Genomic DNA, 14,317 nt, shown 5'->3' with positions numbered 1-14,317 from the left:
GCCTCCAGTAATTTCATCTAGCATACGTTCAGGGTGAATCCCAACCTGCTACCTATTAGCTCAAAGAGCTTCGTTCCATAGATTTTTCCAGGTCTTTTAGTCCATTTCTCTTTTGTTATTTATGGCATTCAATGAGAATTTAAGTATGCATCAGAATAAAGAGTGCTTTATTTTAAACTGATGCCTGGTAATGATTTTATCTGATGTTTTTTCCTGGGGCAAAAAAAAAGTTGTTACTGGCAGTTCATATCAAAACACAAGACTTCTCAGGCTCTCAATCCATTTATCTCTGTCCACCAGTAGTTTTCCAAGCTACTAATCCTCATAGGTTTTTGTCTCCTTTGATAAGAGGAAGTCCAAAGTTTGACCACTGTTAACCTTCTTCAGCTTGTTTTCCATTTGCACCACATTTTCTGACAGGCAGGCAGAAACACAGTAAACATGTATTCTGCCATTCAGTCCAGGACACACACCTGTTTTCATTTTATTGTCCCTACAGTTGGGAATATTGCTGCTTGAGGATATCTGAGCACATAGCTGCTCTTTAAAAGAAACCATATAGAAGGAGCTTCAAACTGTTTTCTGAACAAAACTATCAACATAGAGCCCACTCACTGTGTGCATTCAGCCTGAATTATTTTTCTTCAGTCATGAGTCTATATTTACTAGAATTTAATTTTACCAGCAATTTTATAATCTAATGAACAATAAACTCCCACTGTGTCTGTCTGCAGTCAGCTCTAGCTGTCTAGTATCCTTTCTATCCTTTTCTCACTCATTTCTTCCCTCCAGGTATTTATGAACATATCAAGCAACAGGCTTGAGTACTTCTATTTGTAACTTTCCCTTATTATAAAGTAAATAATTTATTCTTTCCTTTGGTTATTTCTAAGAGCTAACTCAGCAAACCTGTAAATGTTTGGTTTTTACCAAGTCTTCAAAAAGAATCTCAAACATTCCTCTGAAAAAGAATCCAGAAGTTATGTTATGAAACTGAACACAGGAATATGGATTAACAATGAATCTTTCAAGAAAATGAGACCTGTGAGACACAAGTACCTTAATCAAAACATGTACTAGACCCTTTCTTTATGTTTGGTGATGCAAGTAGTTCTGGGTTTTTATGGTATCAGCCCCATCCAACCACTCCAGGAGATCTAGACATTTCTGAGGAAAAATGCACTTACAGTAGCCACCCTGTATTAGGAAAAGAATAAAAGAGGAACTGTCCCTATCACAACTTCTACCACACACAGCACAGCCTTTCAAAAGCAGCCCCAGTGCATCAGTGAGCTCAGGAAAATAGCCAACACACAAGTACTCTCAATTTGATGCCACACTGAGCCTCTCTTCCAATGATTAACACAATCACAATTGTTAACCACATTATGAAAGACACAGAAGAGTATCACTCATCACTAGTCTACATGACCTTCCCTCATCTGCTCTTTAATATGATGTCAGGTTCATATTTTCTACTTCACACTGGCAAGGCAGTACTTGGTTTAATGCTTCAATCTGCACTGGACAACAACAGAAGTCTAGATAGCAAAGTTCATTTAGAGTTCAAGCCATATTCATGGCTAATTCCCCTGAAATTCTTTGGCATATACCACAAGACACGGCTGCATAACCAGTATTATTCTGCTGACTGGATTTAAACTCTTTCTGAAATTAAAAATTGCAGTTGCCTGGAGTCAAAGTGTTCTTAAGTCTCTGAAGTCCTTCTCTGGCAGCAAGCAATTAGTTCACTTAGTTCTTACTACATGGTCTGTGTTCCCCCTGGTGCCCTTTCACATCTCTCTCTGAGCCCTGGCAAGTTTCTGACTCTGGCAAGTTTCTTGCTTTTGATGTGCAAGACTTTCAGGTCTTAATGCATTTGGCAAACCAGTTCTTAACCCTCTGACTTAGAAGACTTCTATTTTGCTTGCTCTTTCCAGTTTTCCTTAATTCAAGAGTTTCTAAAAGACCTTCTTGGTCTATGTCCTTCTGGATAAGAATCAATGCTATACTCACAGTCAGCATTTGGCAGTACAACCACTGTAGCATTTTACCTTCTGGCTTACACCTGAAGCTTCTCCAAAACAGAGATGTTTTTTTAAAATTTAATGTTACAGTAGTTTGCATTTTTGTAAACATCTTAGTTCAGATAAAGTTATTGGAACACTGTCACAAAAAAACCCCCAACTGATGTATATAAAATAAGATCCTGTATGCTGTTCAGGACTAATCCCAGTATAACTTCTCACTAGCTGAAAGAATAATGCAATGTCTGAAAAAAACCCAGATAACTGTGGAACAGTCAGCCAGCCAATACAGGGATAGTCATTACTTAAGTATTTTGTCCACGTACACTCTATGATTTTCATAAGCACTTTTTAAGTCAGGGCTGTGACATTATTTTAACCACTAGGAACACAATTCCCATCTACAGCACATAAGGTACATGCAGACACAAGTAACATTCTAACTCCTCTTTTTTTTTTACAGAGCTTCCCTTAACATATAAACAAGTCAGTCTTCTCAATTTCCTTCAGGCTTCTTAAGGAATCTGGATTCCCAACAGCATCACAGCACCAAGCAATCTCCTGTAACATTTTAAGATGCCCATTGTATTACCTCAGCAGCAAATGCAGGCCTTTTAATCAACTTTTTCACAAGACAGCTTTACTGTATTTATAGAAATACTGAGAAAGAAACTTGTTGGTAAGCTATAACTGTACTCTTACTTAATATCAGACGGGAAAGATTAGAACACAGGAATGAAAAAGAGAGGCTACTTGTACTTGCTAGATTATTCAGGTTGCTAATTTTAACAGCCTGGAGGAACCTACCATTTACTGATGTTATTACTGCTAAGCACAGCAAGCATCTGCTGCTTACAGGCTGAACTACTACAACAAAATTAACATCTTCTGTTTATCAAAAAATTATCCCTTCTACTGTTTAAGGAAAGGCAGCCACTCTTCTAGCCTCTAGGTTAAAATAACACTCAGGTGACAGTCTCAGACTTTTGCAATGTTTTTCCTCAAAGGCAGATTTCTAAGAAAGGAGATCATCCATTTTACTCATTTACTGCAAACATATTCTACAAAAGATTGACTTATTACTTCAAGGGCTAACTTCAATGCAGTGAAACAAAATTGAAACAAACATCATAAACAAACTAGAAGGTAAATTAAAACCTACAGAGACTTTGTTCCCTCAAGTAAGCATCTGGTTCCTTTTCAACATGATTACACTACTAAGCACATTAATTTATTCTAAAGGAACAGTACAAACATGATTGCATCTTTTATGTGGAACAATTAACACTTTTTAAAAACATATTCTTTACTGAGAATTTTTCTAGCTGAAGGCTAACACATCATCCAAGTATCCTTACAAAAGGAAAGAACAGATGTCACAGTTAAAGCATGGGGGTCTAATACTAGGGATTTGTAGAAAATGGAGGTAAAGAAATGGGGAGGTATACACAGCATCTCAAAGGAATCTCTGTGGAAATAAAGGTTACGAGTCATAGAATACATTCCTTCAATGAAGCAGGAATTCCAAAACATGTGACTTCACTGTCTCAAGACTAAATGATGAAATGCATGTCAGTCACTGCACATATTTTGGAAATCTGTTGAACTGTACTTTCACCTATGACTAGGGCAAAGCACAATTGCATTATCATGGAAATGCAGGTGAAATCTCACACTACATCAATCAAATGCATCCAATAGTTGAAATCAGTCAGTCTTACAGTCTAAAACTAAAGAACACAGTTCAGTGAAATAGAGGAGATACATATATATCTATATCTACACACACACACACAGAGACAGCGCATGTGAAAGTAAGGATGCATTCTGAGACAGCCTTCTTCCAGTATGATCTAAGATTAAGACCAAGAAGAGATGAACTACAATTCTTCCCATTCCCACTCACAACACCCATCAGATGCCTTTACCTTTGCATACTAGTCCTTCTCAACACCACTAAGGCTCTGGCAGCACTACTACTACTCCATGCCCTATGCAATGTTCTAAGCTTACAAATGAGAGAAACTATGAAAACACAGTGCTACATTCACAGACCATACCGCTGCACCAAATCAGTCTCACACTACTACATTATTCAGACAGCAATTAACTTTGTCACTCTAATTGTATGGAAGGCAGCAAACTACAATGACTGGCAGAATAAAAAAAAAATTATATAGTACTTATGAATCTGAACTCTGAAATGTTTTACAGACAGGTAAATACCAAACTCAAATAAGAATTGAGCTTGCTTTGCAAGTTAACTACAAAGGAGTACAAAAAAAAGTAACCACAGAACAAATATACTGTACATTTTCCACAAGAGATCATATTGATCTTATTTGCTCTCTAAGCTTTCTCTTTGCCCCAGAGTCATGCAAGTCAGAGCCCATCCTAACTTCAGACCAAGTTTCTTGACAATTTGATTTTACCTCTTAAAAACACCTTGACAAGTTGATGCACAAGTTTGTTGGATTGATTTACACTGCAAACGTCCAGACCTATGTAACAATTTGTCCGCATTTTGAAGAAAATCAGAAACTAATATATTTTTGCAAATTATATCAATCCAATAAAATTCAACCAATTACCTTATTAATAGCTGGACGGGCTCTGAAAAAGCTGCATCATTAAAAAAAAATTAAAAATAAGCAGATGTACATCTCCAATTCAATACATGGCAATGTACATCTGCTACATAAGCTTCTAAAGTGCATTACTCCTGACTTGGACTGATGGACCTCCCTACACCACCAAGAAAACATCACAATCATTTTGTTGCACCAGTAAAGGAGAATGCCATACGTTAAACCTTGGGACTTCATCAGCAAGCTTGCTATGCCAATAAATAGAACCACTAAACCCTGAAATTCTTGTCTTAATACCATTCTTTTCCAAATGCTCAAAGATAGCAAGTGATTAACATCCCAGACAAGTCAGACTGCAACAGCAGAAATGTATTAGTGATGAGAGACTAATTTAGCCCATGTAGATCAGGTATTCATTACATCAGGTTAGCCACTGAAACATTAAAGAGAAGCAACTCTTGACATAATTCTGAGCAGCAGACTCTAACTCAAAATGTGCCCATCAAAGCACTACTGGCAACAAACCCTTCACATTCCAAGTCAGCATCTCTGCAAGGCAAAAAAAAGCTAGAAAAGTCTTTTCTGGATTTAAGTACTGCTGCAGTTTGCCATATAATAGAGGAAGCTCCTTCAAAATCATAACCAAAAGAAGAATGTGTTTCAGTCTTCTAAAGGTATCACCACTGGTTATTTAGTGTGCATCACTAATCAGATTTTAGGCGAAAAAAAAGAGCTTTTCCTAGTTTGTCAGAGATTCCATCAAAAGATGTCTTCAGAAATCCTCAAGTCATGTACAAAGCAGGAAAAGAGGATTGGAAGATTAAGGACATCAAAAACGATTATGAGGAACAACTTAATGAGATGCAAAGCTATGACTGAGAAAGGCTAAACTAGTTCAAGAGCCCAAAAACCTGCTTCTGTTAAGTGAATTAAGTTATCAGTTCAGAGAAAGTTAAGTGATCCAAATGCAGGATATGTAAAGAAGTTAGTATTTAATTTTTTTTAATTCCTCAGAGACTTCCCTGATCCACAACTATGAAGGAAGAACTTGCCCCAGACTTTTAAATAGAAAACACTTCACAGCAAAACCTTTTCCTTGTAATTCAGAATGCACCAAAAGTCATACTCACGCGATACTGCATTTGTACCAGAACAATAAGTAGTTATCCTTCTTTTTTAATTTAAAAGGATTAGCTTTGACATTCAAAATAGTCAAAGTAGCCTAAAGCAGAATCAATGCAATAAATGAATAGCTATTACTATATCAAGATGCTAATATAACTATCATGAATAGATGCAGTGCCTTAAAAAAAAAACCAAACAAAAACAATATTCAGAGCCATTTGGAACAATCAGAGAACCACAAAGGAAAATCTATTATTATCCTGGATTTCCAAATGGCATTTGACAATGGCCCCATACACCCTTATGCAGGCTTATGAAGAAATTAAGCTGACATGGGATGAGGGGAAAGACCCTTCATATAGATAAAGAAATGTTTTAACCAGGAAACAAGCAGATGGAACTCTTAGCTTCCATATTAAAGGAAGATCACAGGTGAAGCCTCCAAGCACAGAAACATCAGACAAGTCCCATGTTAGTAACGAGGAGACAGAATACAAGATAGAACAAGATAGCCCAAGATGCAGGAATACTGTGACACTATCACCCACAGGTATGGTTCATATGAGTTCCAAAGATAAAGCAGGGACTGCAAAGCATACAGAGGAGATAAACATCTAGAGGCAGGAAACAATACAAGTTTCAATACAAGAAATGATTTAACAGACTAGAAAACAAACAACTGTCAGGTTGTTCAACCTCCCCCCTCCTCCTTTTTCAAGTTCCCTACAAAAAGCACCCATGGCCTGCCTCTGTAATGCACAGACCTGCAAGTGGCAGCCACTACAACCCTAGTGACAGCCTCAGGATAAAAAAAAAACCATTACATAATGCATAGCTTTACTGAGGAATATCCTCCCACAGGTCATTGCTAATCCCCGACCATAAAAGATCAAGGCAAGACACCTTCATAAATAAAATCTACAATAAGCATAACAATGCACTGCCTATAACCCAGGCAGTCCAAGGACCACTAATAATTTAAAGCTGAGAGATGCTTCCTGAAAATATCACCACAAGCTCATGTCGATATGTTCTTTTCCCAACATTTGGCATTGGCCTCTAAGGGTCTCACCCAGTACAGCTGTTGATGTTCTTAGTGCCAGCTGTCTCTACTGCCAAAGCCTAACAACTGGCAAAAACACGATGAAGCTTATGCCAGGATTAAACTGCTCCAAACATGTCCCATTCTCCTTTACACACAGATGTGAGCACCTGTCATGCAAGGCCTTCTCGTGTTTTACTACTGTAGCTCAGCCTTTCTGACCTCTAGTACCTCTGGTGACTCTGGAGCCTACTGCTGCCAAAACATTCCTTTCATTCCACTCCCCACAGCATCAGTCTCTAACTCTACACTAGGTACCCACTATGCACAGAAATTTTGTGCTTTACCAAGGCAACTTACTTGACCACAGGAAAAAAGATGTTCTATTCTGCTGGACAATTCATGCAGCAGCTACCCTGGAACCTCCCTTCATACCAAGCTTCAGGCATGAAATCAATCCATTTAACTACATCCTGATGCTTTCTCCCAAAATTTACTATGATTAACAGGCAACTACTTCCACACTTCTCCTTGCACACACTCCAGCATATACTGCCTACTTCTACCCTGACCCTATAGTCAAGCATAACAAAAACTGAGTGTAACATGCCAGCATGACCTGCCTCCTACATCAACACTTCCACTACAGGTGTCCACCTAGCACCACAGACAGCAGACACCAAGGATTAGACAGCAGTGTGGGTGAAGCATAGCCCACTATGCTGATTCTTTACTAGAAGGTGCTGGAACAAGACAGCACTGTTAAGTGCAGGGAGAAGTTAAGAATAACCAGCCTCAGGAGGCCCCTAAAGCCCTTACAAGCGCTGGACATCTCACTGCAGATAGTAAAGGCTTCAGAGCATTTCCAAAGTCTACATTCTTTCAGTTCAAAGCACAAGAAAACAAAATTTGCAGAAGGGGCTGACAATGTGGCATGCCCACACATTAATTTGTATCTGACAGCTCTGACAGCAGGATAATAAGAAGAAAGGGTTGACAAACATGCAACCACAGCTATGCACAGCCCTAAATGCAATGGATTTTCAACAGTGCACTGCACTAAACTGTAATTAAATTTATCTTAGTTAAAGTTCTGAAATATATCAAAGATTCAAAAAATGCCTGTAAGACTGGAATTAGAAACACTGCATACAGGTGAAGAAAGAAAGATGATCTAATATAAGCTTAGCATAGAGGCGCACCACCGTATCTCTAGACATCACTTTTTGTGCACAGTATCATTCAGCTGCAAACTGGTGAACACTGAAACATGTCTTCTGTAGAAGCACTGCCATAAGCTTACCTTGCTTATGAGAACTCTCTCCAAGTACCTGCTGTAGTCATTACGGAATGCTGCCCTGAATCCTCCTTCAGGAAAAGGAAATGTGGAGGTCTTGGTGCTCTTGTACTCTACAGCAGAACTTGTTTGCCATTATCAAGAAAGAGTTAAAGACAACAGCTATACAGGGGGAAGAATGAATGCAGGAAGTTATCAGACACCGTGCAACACTAATTAGTCCAGGCAGAGCACCATTCCAATGTATCATAACAGTTCTGGTACCCAAACTAATCCTCAACAAGCCAGTTCTGCTGTTTCTGCACAGCACTGTAATGTGTCAAGCAAATATGCCAGGTATTTCAGCACTAATCTCATTCAACATCTACAATTAGACTGAACACTTAGTTGAAAGTATTAAGCAGTACAGACTCATATTGTTAAAAATGCTTTAATTTTTTACTTACTTTGTTAAATTCATATTAAGACATAAAGTAATTAAATGTGATGTAATTTTATATTATTCACAAGCTATTTGCTACATCTTCAGAGAAAGCACTCCATTAGCTGTGCATCCAAACAAAAGCCTTAGCAAAAAGGCTTAGTAGAAAGGCTTAGTAGAAGCCTTAGCAAAAAGTTTAGAATAGCTTGATGCCATCCTTTGAAGTAATATTTGAGCACTTCTAAATTCTCTGGATGCTTAAATTACTCAGATATATTTAAGATACTGACTTTACAGAAACAGAAGGTATTTGCTCAGTAAAGAATGCACACCCTAAGAGGCTAGATGCAGGTTTTACACACAAGAGGACACTTCACAGTACCAAGAAATAACACGCACTTCTGAAGATCAGTCACAACAGCTTGAATTAACCTCATAATATTAAAGGATACTTCTCTGCCTTGCATCTGAAACCAATCATTTTGTCATCTGTAGTCCTAAACTAAACCCAGGCACATAGGAATTCACACTGTTGCTATATTAATCACTCTGTTGAAGCACTCGAATAAAGATGGCTTCAATCTCCTTACTCCTTACCTTCCAAAATTCTGTTAAAAGCATGACATGGGACAATCTAGGGTATCCAAAAGAACAGCTATAGGATGAAATCTAATCGAACACAGCTTTTCACACTTGTGTTTTATGGAAAAAAATTTCTTCACAAAGACTGTCATGCTGCTATCAAAGTGGTGAAAGCATGAAAAAAATGAATTATGTACATAAAACAGGGGAAAACACAGCATTTATACAGTATTCCTAAACATCACCACACCTAGCATCACAAAGCCACTGACTACGAGCAGCATGAATAAAACTGTGACTTGCAGTGCTACAGACCAACCTCAGCTCTGAATGAGAAAGCAGGAAAGCACAGTACTGCTTCAAAGCACACAATTCTCAGAAGTAGGACTGCAGCCTGGGAGAGGACTAACAGACACTACCCTGCTTACTCTGTTACCAGATGACAATACAGTAACACTATGAGCCACTGCGTATCACTTGGAATTTTCAGCATGCTGTAGAAAAGCATTTTTTTTACGAGCAATATTCACAGCAGAGTAAGCTCCACCATTCAGGTACAGGGTAAGCATAAGAGGACCTATGATCAAGTCCTTCCTCCTCTAATCAGTGCCCAAACCAGACTGCAGCTGAAGATTTTCAGGACCACATTTGTCAACAGTTGCATATACCAGGACAGCAACACTGAAGATGCTCCGTCAACCAGCTGACAGTTCCAGGGAACAGCAGGCAACTAAAGTAACATAAGGGATCCACAAGAAACTCCTGTAGGGATATGTCCCCAACCCAGCCTTTTCAGCGCATTTTCAATTGAATTGCCAAATAACACACAAGCCAGGCTTCAGGAGAAAGTTAAGCTCACCACCAAACAGGAATTACTGCAGAAGATAGATACCTAAATCCATCAATGAAAATATTCTTATTTCAATCATGCAAGCACTTAATAAAAAATTACTAACACTAAAGAGGAAATTATTTAAGAATATACACTTGTTAAAAATTAACCTGAGGTAACAGAACTCAAATTTTAAGGCAGAAACTGCTTGTCATATTTAGGTATATGGTTTCAAGATTCATGCTCTCCTTCAGCACTAGTTAGTTCCCTACTACTTTAAGGAATGCTCTGGAACTACAGGATCACACATGCTGCAGAAACTCATATCCCACTGCCAGAATCAGGTCCCACTTTTGTAACAGAGATCCTTGACAGAATATCAGGAAACACAGCTTCCACTTTCAAATATATTTAGCAAAAAACTTGTCATTAACACATCAGCAAAAGAACTACCTACATTACAGAACTGAACAGCACAACTGAATCTCAGCTAAACAATTTCCTTGTGTATGAATTCCCTAGAAACTCATACTTGAAGAGTGGCATGGCCACTATTACATGAAAGCTGAAAGAAAACAGGACAGAAGATGAAAAAAAAAAAGTTATGTGAATGGCATAGGTGGTGCTGCCTAACAGCTACAGGACAGAACTTGCAACACTTGGATTTGATTCACAGGTTTGCCATTTGCCAAAGACTGCTGGATGAATTCAGGCTGCTCCTTCCCCCACCTGCCTGGAGATCTGCCTCACTGACACTGAGATGACTTAAATTAAAAAACTACCACATCTCTACAAAAACAAAAAATAAAACTTCACACTATTTTAAAGATACTATTGGAACTTGATTCATACAAACTTCTATGAAAGCTCCTAGTGCAAGACACCTCTTGAAGATTTAAATTCTAGCTTCCTGCAAGAAATTTGAAGTTTTAGTATCAGTCTGGAATTAAAAAGCAGCAGTCAGAAGTCTTGTCCTCCCCTTATTGAGGCTATGGTTTGCAAAAATATAACTTTAAAAGTGTATTGAAGTACTTCTTCATGACTTTTAACATACTCAGCACCTGACAGTACTACATGAAAAAGAAAAGGAAGACACTGTCCTTAAGTTAAATCTCTCACTTAAAAATCCCCAGCTCATACCCTGTTATCTTTAGCTATCTCCCCTCTACAAATATGCAATGCCTTTATTCCACAGGCATCCAAGGGTCTTGATGTTAGGATGTTCCAAGAAACTATTTTTGAAGTGACATCAGAAATCTGCTAGAGTCAGTCAATGCAGCTAGCACTTCTTCCAAGAATAAAATAACCTTAACTTTAGAAAGTAACATTTCCCCTTGATTGAATGAAATTTGACAGGTGAAATACAGCAATCTCATAGAGCATACCAGACACGCTTTGTTCAATTTTAGTCCCTTCTCCATGCCAATCAGATCAAGCTGAATACTCGGCCTTACTGACTAGCCATTTATAAGAGAAAGGTATGGCTTATGAGACAGGGTAAGCTTCATAAAAACGCTCTCTTCAAAAATACAAGATTTCTGTACAGGTATTGGCTAGCTCAATTTATCCTAGAGCTAAAACACACTTGAGAGAAATGTTCTAAGACTACACTGACTTTCATCTCTATCTCAGACAGAACTCGGCACCTTCCTTTCAAGTGATCTTACTAACACTCCCCAAGCTAACCAGCTTGCTGTAGCCTAAGCAGAGGCATTTGAAAATTAACACAAAGGTTTTGAGTCCCTCTGAACGGAAGCCTTCCACTTCGCCCTTACAATCTGAATTGAGACCTGGTAGCTCTGACAAGCATCCTGCACACACCTTGCTTTAATTATTGTAGGTGACCTCTAACAATGGCCTGACAACTTCACTTCTCAACATATTACAAAGTAAGGCCTAATCCCTTGCATCTACGGGTTCCCTCGCACTGCATGAATGGCTGCTTCGGCCAAGAACCACCCAGCCGGCACAGACCAAGGTGATTTACAAAAGGGCACGGGTTTGTGCCCCGCCATCCCCTGCCATCGGCCTCCCTGCCGCTCCAGAGGAGTTCGTGTGATCCCAACCCACCGCCCCCCTTCCCGGAGGGGCCGCAGGAAGGAGGCGGCCGAGGCCCCCCTTCCCTCTGGGGCCGCAGCAGCCCCCGGGGCCGCGGCTGCTCACCCCTGCACGCCCGGGCTGTATTTCCTGGTCTTCCAGGGGGTGCCGGGGCTCTGCAGCGCTGGCTGAGGCGGCTGCCGCTGCTGGTGGGGGGAGTTGTTGACGGCGACGCCGCGGCTGCCGGAGAGCAGGTAATTCATCCCATAGGTGCTGGCTTTATTCTCCCGTTTCCTGCGGCCCGGGTGGTACTGGTGCTGCTGGGGAGACGCCGGGGGCGGGTGCGGGCTGCGCGCCGGGTGCGGCGGCTGGTGGTGCCCATTCACAGCGTTCACTTTGTTCTCGTGGAAGTTAAAAAACTCCCCGGGTCCAGCCCCGCTGCCCAGCAGCCCGGGAGGAGCGACCGCCACCGCCCGGGGGCCGCCGGAGGAAGAGGAGGAGCCGCCGCCTCCGCCACCGCTGCATGATCCCGAGGAGGAGAAGCCGGGGCTCTCGGTGCCGGACTCCACCGACGAGCAGGAGGACGAGGAAGACACGGAAGGCGACTTCTGCAGCCGCCGCCCTCCCTCGCCGCCGCCGTTCACCGCCGCGGGGCCGCCGGGGACGGCGGGCACCAGTCCGGTCAGCAGGGCCGGCGGGGAAGGCGAAGGCGACGGCGGCGAGGAAGAGGAGCAGCAGGCGCCGGGCGCCCCGAGCCGCACGCAGCCGTGCCCGCGGGGCGGAGAGGCGGCAGAGTCCAGCGCCGGGGAGTTGAGGCAGAGGTAGTGCGGGAAGCTGGCGCCGCCCCGGCCCCCCACGCCCTGCGAGGTCTCCCAGATCTGCATCCACAGCGCATTCGCGGGTCCTTTCTGCTCGGGCTGGATCCAGGCCACGCGGGGATCCATCCACGCCCGCCCGCCGCCGCCGCCGTCCCTCACTGCCCGGCCAGAGCTCCGCGCCGCCGCCCGCTCACCGCCCGCTCCCTCGCTCGTTCGGCCCGGCAGCGGCGCTAGGAGCGGCCCGGCAGCAGCGGCATGTGTCGCGGGGAGGAGGGATCGAGCGAGGGCGGCAGGGCGGCCGGAGGCAGAGCCGGGCGAGGCGAGCGCGGTTCGGGAAGAAGCGAAGGCGGCGCAAACTGTACCCGGCGCTGCCCGGAGCGCTCCGCTCGCCGTTCCAATGTGGCGTGTCCCCCTCGCCAGGGCCAGAAGCGGCACTGCGCATGTCCCGCAGATTTTAAACCTTCACCGGAGACGGCCGCCCTGGCAACCGCACATGCGCGGGAAGCGGGAGGGAGACGGGAGCTGGGAATGCTCCCCCGCCCCGCGCCGGCGCGGAGCGCGCGGCCGTGCCTCAGCCCCGGCGGCGGGCGGGCGGGCGGGCGGGCAGGCAGGCAAGGGGAGCCGTGGTGCCGTGCCTGCAGCTCCGAGACCCCCAGAGTCACGGAGTCGGTCCGGCTGGAAGGGACCACAGTGCTGCGGCGTCCCTGCTCAAGCAGACGCGTCCCAGAGCACGTGGCACGCGGTTGCGTCCGGACGCTTCTTGAAAATCTCCAGTGAGGGAGATTCGACAACCTCTCTGGGCAACCTGTTCCAGTGTGCGGTCGCTCACACAGCAAAGAAGTTCTTCCTCATGTATAGGTAGAGCTTCTTTTGCATCAGTTGCTGCCATTTGCTTCTTGCCTTATTGCTTGACACCGCCAAGAAGAGCCTGGCTCCATCCCCTTGACAACTTTCCTTCAGATGCTTACAGGCGTTCATGAGGTTCCCTCTCACTTGTCCTCCCTTGAAGCCTCTCCGTGAGCGGCTGGCACAGCTGCAGCCCTGCCTCCGTGTTGGCTTCTCACAAATACTGCATTGTCTGACCCCTCCATGACACAGCTCATCCCTTTGGAAAAAGTGTAGCCTAGTTCCCACAAAAATAAAGGGTGGATTTTGAGGACTAATTCAGGGGAGAAGCAAGTGCAGGCAGACCTCCTTTAGGGAGACTGAGCAGCAGAGAGTGTGGGGCTGGGCAGGGCCACTCTGCTCCCTGGGGGAAAGGGGAGGCCTGGGTGATGTGTCCGGCAGCGCCGGGCAAGTTCGTAACCAAGGGAAGGCTTTCCTTGGATTGGTAGCACCAAGAAAGCACAGCATTTCCACTGGGTACTTCAGTTTTTATTGGGCTTGAGTCCAGAACTGTGGGCAAGACAGGGAGACAGTGCCTCTTCCAAGGAGTGTCTCTAAGGGATGGGTTTCGCATGCAGTGATCACTAAGTAAAACGGACGCTGCTAGTGGAACAGGATCAGACACAGACGCACCATGATCTGATGATGGGCTTTAAGAGCCAG

The 14,317-nt window shown here is 43.3% G+C and overlaps 1 protein-coding gene across 3 annotated transcripts in view; it reads right to left on the bottom strand.

The window, feature by feature from the left end:
• TENT4A (terminal nucleotidyltransferase 4A) overlaps positions 1 to 13,152 on the bottom strand; it is a 56,464-nt gene extending 43,312 nt beyond the window's left edge. For all 3 annotated transcript variants that reach the window (XM_084208504.1, XM_084208505.1, XM_084208506.1), the window contains exon 1: positions 12,078 to 13,152. In XM_084208504.1, the coding sequence (XP_084064630.1) occupies positions 12,078 to 12,895 (818 nt within the window). In that variant the 5' untranslated portion in view covers positions 12,896 to 13,152. The remainder of the gene's footprint in view (positions 1 to 12,077) is intronic.
• Between the last annotated feature and the right edge of the window lie 1,165 nt (positions 13,153 to 14,317).

The sequence above is a fragment of the Fringilla coelebs genome (assembly GCF_963513975.1).
Source record: "Fringilla coelebs genome assembly, chromosome: 1".
NCBI lineage: Eukaryota > Metazoa > Chordata > Aves > Passeriformes > Fringillidae > Fringilla > Fringilla coelebs.
Note: the sequence above shows the minus strand (reverse complement) of the source record. Positions and strands in the feature narration are given on the sequence as shown.